Here is a 17,107-nt window from a genome sequence, read left to right on the forward strand (position 1 = left end):
CCAAGCAGGCAATGAGTGTCACCCAGACTGATCCATAAAGGTAGCATGTGAATCAGAAACATACTTATCTGTATTATTAAAACTTCGTTTTTGACATACCCTGTGTCACTCAGACTGTTCAAGGACTTGTGGACCACAAAGGGCTGTGGAGAACAAAATCAAACCTAAAAATTGCCCATGTTATAAAAGACGGTGAGACAGACTCATAAATGCCAAGATGAGAGAGCTCTCCAAGGAACATAAGAAACTGTGGGAAATAGGCAATTTGCTTGGGATAATAAATCATTCACAGCAAGAACTGTTCACAGAATTCAGGTAGCACTTGATCAGGAAAACGTTGCCTCAGTATCACCAGGACCTAACTTCTCATAGCTAAGAATGATGTATCCTTCCCAAGACTTTTATTTTAAAAAAAGTCAACTCTTTTCCCAAAACAGCACCAAACAACATCAGAAACAAGAGGTATATGCTTTATAGAACTTCGGGGTACCAGCTAAAATCAGGACTGGAATTTGTGACTGTTTCTTACCACTCTAACTATCATTTTTGGTTAATTTGAGCAAGTAGTCTTGTTGGATATGACAAAAATGTCTGTTTAAATGCTATCAGCTATATGTCATCTGCATGCAGAAAACCCCACACTACAAATTACATTAATCTAATTGATAAAACAAATACCTCTGCTCTGCAAACAGCTGGAACAGCTTTAGACATTATTGCACTTACAGTGGAGCAGGTGGAAAAGGTTGGGTGAGCTCTTCACAGACACCTCAGGACTTAACCTGTCAATCTGACCTCACCCATTGTACTAGAAAAAGTACATATATGCTCCAATCTGCTACGTTATCACAGGAGACTGAAGTTTCTAATTCCAGTGGTATCATGTTTTAACAAGCTTTTTCACACTAGAAAAAAATGTATTTTTTTTTAAATACTTATGAGTAGAAAAACACAACGAAAAAAGTTCAAATAAGTTTTTTGGCAGTACGGAACTTGTCTCTCCAACAGCCTGAAAGCACAACTGTTACAGTTTAATCAACTGCTTTGGCTCCAATTTGGGAAGGTATTTGAGCACATGGTTATCCTTAAGCACTTGCATGAATATCAAAGAACAACTCATGTCCTTTGCACTTGTAAATTAAATGGACACAACTGCAATCTGAAAGAGCGAGAGTCTACTGCCACATTGACTGTAAATCATCTTGTAAGACATCAGGCAAAAATCAGACACACGGAAGAGAGGGCAGACTCCTAGTGTAAAACAACACTTTAAAATGCAAATGAAAGTCAATGGGTTGTAGACCTCTTCTGTGAATTCCCTGTCTGATCCTTCTCAYTACAGGCATCCTCATACTGCCACTCATAGCTTTACACTGCAGATTTTGTTTTCAAAAAACAAATATAGTTAGCATCCATATAGTTAGCATCTCTGATCCAAATGCATCAAACATCATCAGACATGTATAATACTCTTATTTTGTACATTAATACACTTTTCAACACACAGACAAGCAGTTCACCCCAAATCATTGACTAGATAGCAGGGCTGGCATTCAAATCTTGTAGTCTCCACATCCAGGCATCTGCCCAAACCACTGCAATAGAAGCCTCAATATTGACAAAACAAACATATTGACAGAGCACCAAAAAAAACATGCTTTGAAACAATCTGTTACATGGATATATTTATTGCATTGCAGTTTTAGCACTGTTAAATATAAATATTTATATCTAGAAAGCAGAATATTGCAAATTCCGTATTATTCAGTATGTTCATAGCAGCATCAGCTTCCTAATAAACAAAATATTTAGGAAGACAAAGGAATTACAAATGAGTTACGCTCCCATTTATCACCATTTGACCAAAACATGGTATTGCAGCTGTGAAATAGATATTGAAGTTACCAAATCTGACCTTAAGACACAAGTAATTTCAAGACTGAAGTGTGTCATTGTACCTGATATCCTGCACGTTTTAGTGTGTCGAGACATAAGGCTAACAGTCAAGTGCCTGAAGAGGGCAGATGATTTATGTATCTGCATTACCTGACATATTATAGTTTTAATAACAATACGTAGCATTTTTACAGCACTCACTGCTCCCCAAAACCCTTGCAGGACAGGCAAGGATTGCTCTCAGGTGCATTACAGCTGCGGAGCCTAAGGGAGAGAGAGGGAAGGTGACTTGCAAAGGCCATACAGTGAGCAAGTGGCAGTAATGAGATCAGAATTTGTCAGCACCTGTCTCCAATCCCATGTTAGTCTGGTAGGTCATGCTGTTCTTCTGTGTTTCATTTAGAAAGTTTTATAAATTACTAATCAGTTAACAAGTCTCAATCCATGCAGCTAGATTGGATGCATGCACCATCGGAAAAAAGGTCAACATAACTACTCCCCTCATAATGCCCATTTTAGTCCTAAAGAAAGTGAACACTTCTCTCATTTTCTAATCTCAGAATGATCTGTCAAGCAGAAGATACAATGATACAGCTGCACTTTGCTCTGAAGCAGTGGAAATCAGAAGCAATTGCTAAAGGAGCAGGATCAGCTTTCATTTCTTTCCTGAGGGAGAGCACTGATCTTCTGAGAGGAAAAAAGGATGGATATGTTTTAACACAAGCTGATCAAACCACTTTTCATTCTAAATGAATACAAGACTGACTGAAAGTCTCAAGTGTACTAATTTTCTTCAGCTAAGTCATCCAATGTACACTAGGAAGCTAGCAGCTAATAAAAGAGTTATCCAGGAACATCAGAAGCCATTTTCCTTTCCTGACAGGCCTTCATTTCTGTCAGCTAAGAGCACAAGCACTTACCGTGACATCTAAAAGGACTTGTAAACATCATGAGACAAGCCATCTCTGATAGTCCTCCACTCAAGTAGTCCTTTCTCCTGCACCCCCAGGAAAGGAGGCTTGGTTATCCTTGTTCCTACCATCCCTGCCTCAAAAGAGGAAATTTGCTTACTCGTTTTTTCTCCCACCGGGTTTCCTCTGCAAAATTTGAGAGGCAGGATCAAACACGTCAGTCACTAGGGACGGAGCCCCGCAGCGACTCTGCGGGCACAGCTTGCATGCAGTGAAACATTCACAGCATAATGTACACCAGACCTGTCTCTCTCCTCCCTCCCTGCATCATCTGTGCAGCACAGCAGCCCAGTGCTGGCCAAATTGCACCAAAGTGCATAGGCGGGAGCTGTGAAGGCTAAAAAGTGACCTCTCATTTACAGAAGCTGTCATCAAGTAAGGTATTTTCTTTTACCTCCTTTTTCTCGGCCTATTCTCCCACTTGCAGCATGTCATGAAAGCCGACAGTTGGGAAAACACAGAGTGGTACATGTTACGCTACAGTAGACTACCTGTTATTCTTCCACCAGGAAAAGTGTTCATCAAGGGCACTAATCCTGCAGAGCCAGTACGGAGGCAGGACCGCTGACCCCTCGCATTACCTCCTCACAAGTGGCTTCAGTGTTTTTTTCTGCCCAGGCTGCTAATGGCCAATAAAGGTGGCAGCAACAGATGCTTTTGAACGGTAAGCTGCTTTCTCACACCACTTCTACCACGTGACCACGGATGCTTTTTTCCTCCTGATACATTGGCAAAGTGTGACAGAAAGAGCTGTGAAGTTTTGGCAAGTGTTTGTCCTTTCCAAGAAAGTTTTAACCTATACCCAGCTCTTGTTCCATCGTGGCTATAGAGGCAGGACAGAAGAAAAGGGCGTTTGCTTTGAATGACAGTGGCTTTTAAAAGCACCTTTTTAGGTATGAAATGCATGTTACTGGCTACGTGAACAGTGCTGCAGTTTTTTAAAAAGTTGTAATGTTTATCTGACAGTGAGACACAGGCACTGCTGGAAAAAGTCTGAGAGCTACAGTTTCTGAATGAAAACTTAAGTGCATTCATATCTTTTGGTCCAAGTATACCCTACCAGGGTATTAATATTTTTGGTAAATTAAACAATAAAGCTCAACTCGGACTCTCTTCTCCTTTGCTAGACTTTTAGCTCACTAGTTAGAAGAGTATTACCAAGATGCTAAGTCTCTCTCCTACAGGAAGCCCTCCTTGAGTTCCTGTTGCATCTGGACACCCCTTTCTTCCCTCCATCCCCCTCGTCAGGCCTCATGTCTAAGCACACTGCAGCTTCAAGAATAAGACCCAAACAAGATAATACAGGACAGCACTTCATGAGTCCTTGAATTTGCTGTCTTGTTATTCATGAGGATAATAACACCAAGAAAACCACATGGAGCTAATGCTGTAGACACCTGAGGACTGTAAACTCGAGTTTTTTCTCTCTAGAAACTTTCATTGCAAAGTTAGATTGTTTAGGCTCAAGTCTGCAAACTGACCTGTGTCTCCTTGAGCTCTGTTTTTCTGTGTGTGCGCGTTGGTTCTTTGGTTCTTGGCCTGTTTAGGCCCACCTGCCATCAAGCATGGGAGAACCAGCTTTGAAATGACTATCTCACTCTAGAAAGATTACCTCAAATCTTTCTCTTCACTGGAAGACAGGAAGTATTTCTTTAGCCTCTCTTCTTCCAATGGTGGCTTCATACATTTCCACCTGTGCATATAAAATCTTTTGAGAATAAATATAGATTTTTGCTTTATAATACCTTAACTACAACAATATGACCTTTAGTCACTGTATCAGGCAGTATCACATAATTCCACAAATTCTGTAATCCCTTCAATTTTCAATACCATTTCTAGTAAGTATTAGCTTTTCATCATGTTTTAGCAAAGGTAGTCTTAGGATTGCTATAGTACAAGCTTCAGATTTTGAGGCCAATCTCAAGAAGCAAAAGCATGAACTGAAACAGTTCTGGGCTGCGCAAGATGCATATTTTAGCACTGACATTTTACACTTTGCAACACAAGCAGAAGAGAAAAAGTCTTTGTATTAATTCACAGTATTTTGCAGTCATGCTTTGAAGCAGACACCAACATATTATTCAACAGCTTCTCAGGAAAGAGCTTGCCTGGCTGAAGGAATCACTGCATCTTTGCTACTGTTGCTGCATTGCCTTTCAAAGGGCATAGCACTGTGCCTTGCAATTTTAACTGGTTGCGGAGCTTTCAGTTTAAGCTGGTGATTATAATTCTGACCCATTTAATCAAAGACAGAAAGTTTCTCTGGAGATATACATCTTCAGAAACTTAGTGTTTTCACAGTTTGCTGTCCTACCACATTTCAAGACTCTGGGTGATATCAGTGTTTCCACCTGGCTCATTTAGGTCTATCACATAGATTTAGGGCCTTAAGTCTGGGTTCTAAAGTCTACACAGAAATTTCTTATTCCGGGAGAACAACAGAAAGGATAACAGTGTGTGCAGCATGTTGGACAGAATGTCAAATTCAACAAAAATTAGACACCTTTTGTCTTTGCATTTTTTTTCCTGGAGACTTCTTCATCCACTGCTAGGTGCAAATGAATGTTTACAACAGCAAACTAGGAAAATCCAGAGCTGTTGGAAGTAAAGAATCAGTTTACTCCAACAGATCCAAGATAAATAGTTCTTGTGACCAAATACTTAATTCCAAAAGTCTGCCACTACTCTTGCAGAGAAAAGTATGAATTTTAACAATCGCCTCCAGCTATCTGGATGCAAAACTGAACTAGGTAACATTACTTAGGGGGGGGAAAAAAGTGGGCAGCCAAGCCTACTCCTGCTGAGAGACCTGCCCCTGCTTCCAAATGATACAGAAGGGAAAGCCGCATCAGAAACAATGAATCCAAGAACTGAAGGACAAGAAACAGATGGAAAACAGTACTCACTGACTACTTCAGTAACAACCCAGTGAGGAGATGCTAAGTACCTGTCTCTGGATCAGTGAAAACCTTCAGGCAATAACCAAAAGCTGGACTAGCCAGTTGAGAGAAGGAACTACAATCACACTTTCTACAAGCTGTTTTTGTTCCTTTGGCCTTATTTATTCTACTACCACAGGCCTATTTAAGAAGTGTTTGATAAAAATGAAGCACCTGTGCAAAAGGGTTTCCCAAGAAATAATCCCATTCATGCTATCCATAACTTAAAGCTAACACAGCAGCTCTCAGCTCATCTCCACTCACCATCTTTTCCCTACTTTCCCACAGCACAGATGGATTTGATKCCATACAAAGAAAATAGCCATTCTTAAAGTAACCATGAGATTTTGCTCCCCGCTGAACTGTGTTGGCAATGAATAGATATATGATGACACTGTAAGAAATACCTGACATCACACTTCAACTCCAAGAACACATCATTAAGTCATTTCTGCAGGTGTCTAGTATTTTAGAAATGATTCTTAAAAATTCTCAAATTTTCACAACCCTTCTTTAAAGGTAGTTCAGAAGACTTTGTTCCTTGCAATAATTTGGTACCTCACAATAAACATGCTTTAGGAATCACTGCTGTCCATCAGGCTGAAAAAATGTCCCAAAAATACTGGACAGAATGCAACCAGTGTATCAGCCCTTTCCGGGGAGTTCTTTATACTTAGCCCAAAGCTTTTTCACTTTCACACAGTTCTTTGTTTCTTAAGACTACCTCCTGCCCCTGCTGTTTATTCTTTAATGTAATAACTTCAGATGTCTATGCTCACATCATCTTGCTTGTGACACTGCTGCAATAAAGGAACGGCAGGAGCAGACAGCTTTTTGAATAAAGAACTTGGATTTTATGCTGAGTTTGGAAAAGGAAAAATCAACGAAAGAAATAACCAGAAACAATAAAAAAAGAGATTTGTTTCCAAGTTGTTTTTTTTTCATAGGTTTACATGAATACTTAAGTGAGGTAGAAGACTTCATTCCAGAATATCACATTCAATTTTATTTAAAAGAGCAACTTTATCTGAAGGATTAAACATGCAAGTGACAAAATACATACAAGCTCACTTGCTTAGTCACAATCAAATACTATGCTTGAAAGAGACAAAATTCATAAAATAGCATTCTGAAAATGGGCTTTAAAATGATACAGTGTCAGAAAAAGTAGGGAAAAGGAAGACATGTCCAAGACCTGAAGTTGTAGAAGGGGCTGCATTTAGGAAGCAGTTTGGAAATAATGAGAGGTAGATAGGAAACTAGGAAACAAAGGAAGGACCACCAAATAAAACATCATGTCTAAAATGGAAGACAGAATTTTAATCAACTCCATAGGTAGATGAGGAAACAATGAGAAAAGAGGAGAAGCAGTTTAATAATGAGGTAGAGCAAGAAAGAGTAGACAAACCGTACAGTTCTGAACCAGATTTGCTGACTAATGTAACCATTTTGGAAGAGCGGATCAGTGGTGATATAAAAATCAAGGCACAAACGCAAGTCTAAGCACCAGCATTTTTCACGAAACCTAAGAAAAAAACTTGTAGATGTGAGGCAACATACACCTGCAAGATTTCATGTTGGGAAGAGCAGAGAAAAACCTTCTGATGGAAGGAAACACTGAGATTTCTAGTAGCAACTGAAAACTTGGTGAAGCGTCAACTGACAAGGAAAGCGGGCAGTGTAGCTGCAAGAGGAACATGTCTTATTTAATGCACGAGGCAGTATAAAATAGTGAGACAGAAAGAGATTTAAGAATATGAGGTAAAGAAAAGCAAGAATTCACTTAGATGCCATAGCATGATGGGCCTGAGTGACGATATGACACCCTTTGGTCAAGTATGAAAGAAAGAGGAGGTGTCAAAACCAGTAGCCTTTGGCATACACTAATAGAAGAGGCAGAGATAGTTATCCCAGCAACTGAAACAAAAACAGAGCATCAGAAAGCAGAGGGGGAAAAAAAACACAACCAAAAACATAATAAAGAAAAATGTTCCTTTCCAGTAAAAGCTGGTAAGTCAAGAGGAAAAATAAGTCCCTTGTTTCCAGCTTCCCGAGTTTCTAATAATTTGTGAGGGTTCTGGTAGGTTGATGATCACATAGAAACCCAACTAAGCATGGTTCAGAAAGCCAAGAGAACTAAGGATGAATACAACAACAATCTTCCTAAATCAGATTTTAGGAAAGAATGTCCTGAGAAGACAAAGTACTTGGGGGGGGAGGGAGGGGGGGAGCAGTGGACCACACGAACACAAACAGGAACAGCCCAAAGGAGAGGAAGCATGAGCCTCCAAGGGAAGAGTCTTTTCAGTGCCTAGTCTTATTTCAGAGTAGGAAGTGATTACAGCAATGAAGCTGTGCAATGTACAAAATTGTAGATACTCATTTATTCCACTCTTGATGAAACTGCCTCTACAGTACTTTTTATTTAGGCACTTTTGTCCCACACTGAACTTGGGTTTGCGGCTCAGTGGCTGAGCTGATCGGTCATCCAAGCCCCTAGCCATCTGAAATGTTGACATAAAAGTTTCAGGCTTCCCCAGAGGCATACAGCTGCTTTGTGTGTCCAGAAACTCCTGCTAAATGATTTCTGTAATTCACCCAAGCACCAGATATACTCCTAACGACAAGCAAGCAGCATGCAGCATTTGCAACAACCGAAATACATGTCATTGAGGAGTACAGTCGTTCAGTTTGAGGACTTACGACATCATTATGCAGTACATAACCTGCTACAAAGCACTAAAAATTTGTTTTATCCAGTGCCAGTTCTAACCATTGCCCTAGCAATTTCCTAACTTCATTTTAAACACAGGAGCTGCTGCAAAACATAAGGTAACTGAGATGAATACAAGAATAGAAGGGTGAAATCTAGTGTCATTTGATGTCCAAGAAGTCAGACTAGCTATTAACAGCTTCCTTTACCCTCAAACTTTGTAYGTAGCTCTTGGAAAGCAGTTTATACCTGCAGAAGCCTGGCCTGATCTACAGTACCTTAAGAACACTGCTAAAATAAAACTACTGATGAGCTGGGTTTGACTTAAAACTTTTATACTTCAAACAACCTCAGGCACACCTCCAAAGCTCAGTTCAACTGGAATTAGAAGACACATCATTCACACAGATAGGAAAGACTCACAAAGATTTCTGCTCCATGAGAACCACTGGAGAGGCAGCACCTCTAGCTTCAACAGAGGGAAGGTGAAAGGCGCTTAGATACAGTACGACTGTGCTCAGCGCAAACACTCAAATCTGAGAAAACCTACATCTTCGCAAACTTCACTAATTACACCAAGTAGCAAATGGAGGAAAGATAAAAATACAATTTTCAATATGCATCCACAACATTCACAGATAAAGTCCAATATGGAGGTCCCTGGATCGGCTACATTAGCTGCTTGCTGGTGACACAGGGCAAAAGCACAGCAAATAGCATAAGCTTTGATACTGAAAAATTAAAATCTTGCCATCATTCACAGAAAAAAAGCAGTTTTCAATTAAGAAGAGGTTTTCTATCATGCAGGGCATTACAGAGCTAACTATGAAGACGAGGCTAACAGCCTTCAGAAGTATGTCATCCCACCTTTTTATACATTATTTCAAAATGACAACTGGAATTACGTCTGGAAAAGAGCACATCCATATAACAACAGTAGATAAACTGTTGGTTTCACCAGTAATCTTCTCTTGAGATTACTCAGCACATGTGAAATACACAGCATTAGCGACTCACTTCAGGTGGAGGTCTAAATTTATGCTCCTTAAATGTGTGCCACAATTAGCTCCTATAACCAACTACAGCAAAACTCTCTTCCAACTCTCTTCATTTAGCTTCTTTTTAAGGAGCACTGGGATCTGTGCTCATCTCCCTCATCTCACAGAAACAAGCGTGCTGCTGAACTTGTCCTGAGGACCACCCCCCCCCAACAAAGACCTAAGGAGGCTGCTTTGGCAACAAGCTCGAGATGCCCCAGTTAGAACTATCTCCCCTACCTTGCTATGGCAACAGGAAACCAGTCAGAGTACCATGATACTTAACAAGAATGCTAAATAGCAATGAGAGCTATAGCGGCAATTCATGCTATCAAATAAATACACTGATTAAGGCTCAGCCCAGTCAGTGCGCTAAATGGACAAGCAAGACATTCTCTCCTCGAATAAAAATCTGGTTTATGTGGCGCGTGAACACCTGTTGATAATCCACCTTGGGCCTCTTCTTTCTCCGTGACTGGCTTCTTGCATGGGTACCACCAGCACTGGCACCCTCTGTGTGGGCAGTCCCGCTACCCACATCAGCTTCACCTCTGACAGCCAGATGCGAACTGTCACCTGGCATCTTCTTTTCTCCAGCTCTGCTCAAGCGTTTTTGCCTCTCGCGCTCATCTTCTGCTCTCCCTCGTCCTGATCCAGCTTTCCATCCAAGCGTCTGAGAGTCATTTGTCAGGACTAGCTCCTCTGAGACAGTCTTTGAGTCAGCTGCCTTCTTTACTGAGGACTCCTGCAGTTTGAGTCTGTCAAACAGCTGTAAAGGAACATTTGTGTATATGACCACATTCATAAAACACGGGAGGCCTCTTGTTCTGCACTTCTACATGGTACTTGAATATATGATCCTGCATCAGAGGTCACAACACACAATTAGTGAAGATTCTTCACTAGCAATAAATACTATGTTTCTTGCCAAAGTCAAATTGTGATATAAGGTGAACAGATCTCTTCCACATGCATGGGCGTCTTTAGTGAGATCACTATGGAATGTAATTTGGGGAGCAATACAGATGTGCAGTAGCATTTAGCTTACAGCAGGAACAACAGAAATCTACGAAGTTGCTCCATTAGTTCTCTTTCCACAACCCTCTTGTAATGTTATCAGACAGTATTAGAAAGATTTCCATCCTCTTCTCCTTAGGAGGACACAAATCCTTGTGATAAGGAGCCTCAGACATCAAGGAGTGCATACTGAGAAAATGACAGATCGTTTGTGCTCCCCAAAACAAAGGGAGGCCTTGAGGGTATTCTGGGAGGTGAGCAGACCAAAAACAATAGAAAAGAAAATAAAAGCTAGAACAGCAGATCCAAAGCACTGTATGAACTCATTAATCTAAGAATACTGAAAAAGAATCCGCTTTTATTCTGTCAGTAGGCAAGTTTTTTATGAAATACTGACAAATGAAAAGGATTCTGGGTGAGCCTGTCTCTTCCTAGCAACAGGGTGGAAAGCCAGTCCCGTGAGAGTGGGCTAAAGGAACAATGACAACTGATTATTTTTAACTAATCTTTAAAAAAAGGGAGGGTGGGATCCATTAGAAAATAGATTTAAATGGCATGAATTTAAAAGCAAATCCCTAACAATGAAACTGTAAAAGTTTTTGTGATGCTTCTCTGATTTTCAAAAGGCCCAAAGCTATGTCATTCAACAGGCACAGCCCTGTCACATTTTCTTATTTTATTGTTCAAAAGTTCATCTATCATGTCTTCAGTTTTCGACTTTGTAAACATTTGTTTATGCAGCTGGTCCTAGAGAGTATCCTGCTTTGGAGCAGCACGAAGAAGCTTGGTCTTCACAGTACTTAGACAGACCAGGAGTTCAAATGACCAAACAGACAAACTGCATCGTTGGTTAGAGACAAACACCGTGGTTCCACAAACACTAGCACTAGATTTATGCACTGCCAAATCACCTCTCAGAACAAATTTGAACTGGATCACTCACGGGCACAAAAAACGCATCTGTGCCAAATTAGCTACAGCACAAAGTACTGAATTTATGCTTGGCTATTGGAAGACAGAAAACAGTTCTAGCTAGACAGTACAGAACGAATGCATCAAAAAGCACAAAGTGACTTTATAGAAGATCAGCACATTGTACTAAGTGGTGGCAGCAACTGTGATCTGATAGTAGGAACTTGAAAGTCAGAACTTCTGTAACACTGAACTATGGCCAAAGTACCTTCAGAAAGGCCAGAAAACTGTTTTTTTTTTTCAGTTCAAGTCATGTTTGAGTCATCTGTAATAAAAGCAAGTAAATGTAAATATAGCTTTCCAGTCAATGCTCCCCTCCTACTACTTTGAAAAATGAGATACTCCAAAAATTAAAATGGGAGATGGTTACCTACCCTGGTTAGAGTGAGCTGAGGTTCAACATAGAAAGCTTTGCCCAGTACTGGTTTCCTGTACGTCTCATCCACATCTGTCAGGGCCTAGAAGATTAAAGAAATGAAAAGTTCAAAATTAAAATAAAAGACACAAAGGGCCTTCAAACCAGCTTTGTGTCACAGCATTATGAATTATGCTCTATCTCAGGGACAGTTCATCCTAGGAACAAGCTGTGCTTTGGAGCTGGCTTCTTAACATCTAAGTTATAATAAGGTATAAAAGCAACAGAGCTGCAAAGCTTAGCATCCATTCTGCATTACTTGCAAAATCTTTCTGAGCCTTGCCTGTAAAATCCTTCTATTTTTCGCACCTATTTCCAAGCTTTTCACAGCTCCAGGCTCACAACTTTTTAATAGCTGCTTTCTCCATCCATTGTCTTTAAAATCTTCGTAAGGTAGAAAAGAGTGGAAAAGAGACAATCCTCTGCTTTTGTCTCTGACATACAAGTCACTTGTTAGTAAAAGAAAACTTGTTAGTGAAAGAAAATTGACTACCACTATAAGAAGCCTGGATTTTGTAGAGAAAGCTTTAGAAGCTTCTGATATTCTTCATATTCCATCTTGCTGGGTTCTAATCCAAACCCTTGAAACTGTCAGGAACTCTTCAAATTTCCCCCTTACCCCCACCTAAAACCTTCTCTAAGGTGGCTAAGCATCTCTCAGACATTCCAGTCCTACACCAGGCACCATTTAACTCTGAAACCCAGCACTCAGCGCAAGGATAAATTAGCTTTATGGGCCACAATATCACACTCGCCTTCTCAAAATGTGATTTGCTTAAACCTGTTGCAAATTTCAGTATAAATCAAGGGCTGGAACAGTAATTACCATATTCCAGAACTTGTCAAATGCAACCAAAAACCCTGTGCAGACTCCACGAAGCCCTTTGAAAGTGCGGATATGGACATTGATTTTTACACCATCTCGGACACAGCGATGAAGCTCCCCCAGTGGGCTGCCTTCATGAACTAAAACAGAAAGAGAATGTCACTTGTTTTCAAGAAAATACATTTGTATAGAAAGTATGTAGAAATCTGCTTTACTGTACAAGCACAGCAGATCTTGGAACAACGCTTGCTTTTACAGTCAAAGAAAACAGAAGCCCCAAAACACTGTAGTGCACTGTGACTGTAATTACTAGACCACCAAACTTCTTTTACAGCAAGGACAGCAAAGATTGTAGAAAATACCAAGGTCTCCCTTTGTATAACAAGTAGCCAAATCAGCCTTAGCAGAAAATCTTTTTGCTATATTTTAAATAAACATGGTTCAGACAAAAAAAAAAAAAAACTCATGGAGGCAGAGAGAGGATCCTAGAAGAGACAAATTTCTAATTAAGAACACCCCAAATTAGTTATGTGCTGTTAACAGAGAATGGTATCAGATCCATCACACAGAAGTGTTCCTTTTCTTTACAAGGAGATTCTGAAATAACTGATGACTAGGACTTCTTCAACTAACTAAACTGGATCAGTTTAAATTGATGAAAATGTATTGTTTCAGTTAAGTCTTTGAGCAGCCAGMGCCATGAAAACACATCCTTCAAAGACGTGCAATTCTTTGGCAAAGAAATACAAAGACTATAACCAACAGACACCAATGAAACTATGCCAAACTGCAGAACAGTAACGCTTTTAGTCGGGATAAAAACAAAGTAGTTAAGAAAAACACATAACTTACCTGGTACAGACAAGCCTCGTCTACACACTACAAATCTTTGCGTGTAAATTATCTAGAGGGGTTGATACTGTTTACATTACAACTTCCACCCGTGCCACGTGAAGCCGTTCCAGTGATAAATTTCAGCTACCGGAAACACAACCACGGAATTGCACAGCGGTTACTGATAGTTGAGGAAAAGCATTTGGCTGAAACACACCTCACACAATTCTTCACATTAATAAAAACGCCTGAAACAGATGAACTCTCCCCTTATGCTTTAGGGACTAAACATTCAAGGCTTTAATTTGCACATTAGAAAAAGAATACTGCAGACCTAAAATGTTACTGCATGACAGCTGATCTGCATTATTTGGCTGCATGGTAACACCTGGCCACGGCACGGAAATATAAAGTAGCTTCCTCTGAAGTAACTTAAATCACATTTATTATCTGCAATGCATTGTCTGTTTTCCAGCTCTCTCCAGCTGGATAAAAATGCTTTAACACAGTGCGCAAGCTGTCTCACTACCTCCCAACTTTATACATGGTGGGTGTTTCACGAGTCTCTGTACTCTCTTCAGCCTAACTGATACTGAGCTCATTTTTTCAATTCACAAGTCCACCAAAGGAACCAGAGATGACATTGTCACTACATCAGATGGACGTTTTTAATCAGATACAGTGTTTTGTCTAAATCAACCCTGAGAATTTGCAGGAACATTTTATATTTGGGTAAGTATACTTTTACATTGGAAGTTTATCTACAACTTCTTGTAAAAATTAAAGTACAATCTTTATTTCCAACTGTGCCTTTGCTTATCAGGACCCCATAACGCCTGACGGAAAAACATCTTTACGGCCCTACCAAATCTAGATAACACATGCTGTTCCTACTTTTCCCTACTGCGTAAGGCTCCAACTTCACCAGATCAAAAGGGTCGAACACATAATTCAAGAAACCGTTCAATAATCAGATATCCACTTCTCAGAAAAAATAAAAACAGCAATGTGAGTAATTTATCTCTGCAACATACCTCTTCTGCAAGCATCAAAGCCTGTTATGACCAGGCTCTGCATGCAGCTAGATTCACCTGTAGCTTTTTATGCTGTAAATACCAGTGTTAATAATTTTTCAATCTGCAGGGAAATGAGTTACCTAGTTAGTTTTTCCCTATTTCCATAAGATAAACACATGCTTAACACTGTGATTCTGAAGAATTATTAGAAAACTACCGTAAACCAGAGGGCAAGTACCCCAGGAGAGACGAAATAAAGATCCAAACTCTGGTTAAGTTCAAGTCCCTGTCCTCAGGGTAGATTTTATTAAGAGACAAGATCCAAAAACAAAAGCAAAGCAAGTCAGAGCACTTGAAATAACTCAGAACACTGTCAAATGCCTTTCTAACCGCTCTGCAGTAACCGCTTGCACACAAGTTCTTTGCCCCTCAGTAAATTCAAGGTAATTTGAAATAGCTTCTGCCGAACTGATTCAAAACAGGCACTGCTGCAGTAGTTTCCTTTTTACTTCTATATACATGTGAGATCACCCCTCATGATAGGCAAAAAATCTGACTCCGTTCTACACCTTTGACACCCTGAATTTAAGGAACATGACAAATTACATATCATACACACTTCTAGAGGAAGCTACTGCCTTAGAATCCAAGCTTCAAGCACAGTCCAGTCTGCTGTGCAGACGGAGCCCCTAGATGCAGGAAAGCACACAATTCTGGCTAAAAATTATTCTTAAAACTCTCCATACAACTGAGGAGCACTTTACAAGTCAGTTATGCCAGTCTTCTTCAAAGTCCACATTGTCCAATCACTCACTTCTTAGACATGCAGAGATTAAACATGTGCTCTGAAGGGAAGCGTCTAATTTATTTGCTAGACCACCACTAAAGCTATTTCTTACAGAGGTTTTTCTAAGTTTCAGTCATCTAAATGCAGATTCTTTATATGAAGATCCTAAATCAATGTTTAAGGTCAATTCTTTTGGGAATCCTACACAAACAGATCCCTCTGCATTTGCACAGAACCCCAAGTTCACATGATGAGATTCACAATCATGTAGCAATATATTCATGTGGCAATGAATATATTATGTTTTGGCATCTAAGCATAAAAAAGTTCTGCTTTAGGCATTCAGACCTGAACATTTTGGGCTTCGCTGTTTTAGAAAAAGAGCATTAAGGCAGTACAGGTGGTTAGAAGAGATACTTGACTCCAATAAAGATACTGTAATTAATTATTGTAATTATAAAGATATTGTAATTAAGTGCACCTAAGTTACATCTCATTTGACAGCCATGTCATTTGGTTCTTGGTATAGGTGCACAAATTGCACCCTTTAATGTTTATAGGCTATTACCCTGACTGCGTACATAAATTTATACAAAAAACTCATGTCCTCATCACAAATGATGAATTTAGCAACATTATAGCTCCCTCCCACCTCAGTCCACTGTTCTATCATCACGTCACTAGAAACACCAGCACTATATTTATGTCCCCAGGGTGTACTGTTAGCAACCAAGATTTTTAACAGTGTATTACAGACTCATGCTGTGGTTATGATTTAACTACTAGCTGCATGGGTTGAAATCTGATTCTTGGTTTAAAAAACAGTACTTTTGAGAGCACAACAGTTTCTTTTCCCTTTTCGCTTGAAATCAAGAGGATGAATGTAATCAACCACATAACAAAGGAGGAAGGCAGTATAACAAAATCAGTGCCATCTCCGAGTAACCGGTTCTGCGAAATGTGTCGTTCCCATATTTCTGCATACAATTTGTCCTGCCTTTCACCTAGCACGCAGTTATCATTTTCCACCCAGACTGCATCCGTCTCCCTGACCCATCACATCCCACTGTCACCCAGCCGCTTTCCTCCAGTCACTGCACTGCTCAAACCTCCAACCTCCACGTTCCCCAGCAAACTTCTCTGCAATTCCAGTCAAGCCACCTCCGGACCTCACATCTCCCTGTCCTCCTTTCCCCATGCCTGCCCCAGGAACCTCACCATCTCCTTCCCTAGCGCTCTCACTTTACACCTTTTCTCACTGATACCCACTTTCCTCTGCTATCCCAGCCCACATTTTCCAGCTCCTACCCCCCATCCTGCAACTCCCTAATCAAGGCACTGCTTTTCTGCCTCAACACCTGACTCAGCCACTACCCTCCTGTTTCCTCTCCCATTCAGTTTCTTGACCAGCTCCTTTCCTTCCAAAAACCAGACAGTTCCACTTGCCCTCCCACCTCTTCATCCTAACCAAAACCCCTCCCCAGGCCACCTCCCACCAAGGGTTTCCCTCACCCAGGCAGCATCCTCAACTCTATCCTAACTCCAAACCTTCCACCTCCTATCAGTGCAGCCAGACCCCCTACCCCAGCCCGCACCCCTTCACTATCTATTGCAGCTGATGTTGACTCACCCACCCCAAAACAGGCCTTCAGCCACGTCGTGATCCAGCCTGCACCCCCCC

The 17,107-nt window shown here is 40.5% G+C and overlaps 1 protein-coding gene across 1 annotated transcript; it reads right to left on the reverse strand.

Moving 5' to 3' along the window:
• Positions 1 to 6,032: 6,032 nt before the first annotated feature.
• LSM11 (LSM11, U7 small nuclear RNA associated) lies at positions 6,033 to 14,700 on the reverse strand. Its single transcript, XM_026063576.1, has 4 exons — positions 14,658 to 14,700; positions 12,790 to 12,929; positions 11,923 to 12,006; positions 6,033 to 10,328 (listed from the first exon to the last, which is right to left on the reverse strand). The coding sequence occupies exons 1-4, from the start codon at positions 14,698 to 14,700 to the stop codon at positions 9,924 to 9,926; spliced, it is 672 nt and encodes a 223-aa protein (XP_025919361.1). The 3' UTR covers positions 6,033 to 9,923.
• Positions 14,701 to 17,107: the final 2,407 nt, after the last annotated feature.

Source organism: Apteryx rowi, unplaced genomic scaffold, assembly GCF_003343035.1.
Source record: "Apteryx rowi isolate R43461 unplaced genomic scaffold, aptRow1 scaffold_2, whole genome shotgun sequence".
Classification (NCBI taxonomy): Eukaryota; Metazoa; Chordata; class Aves; order Apterygiformes; family Apterygidae; genus Apteryx; species Apteryx rowi.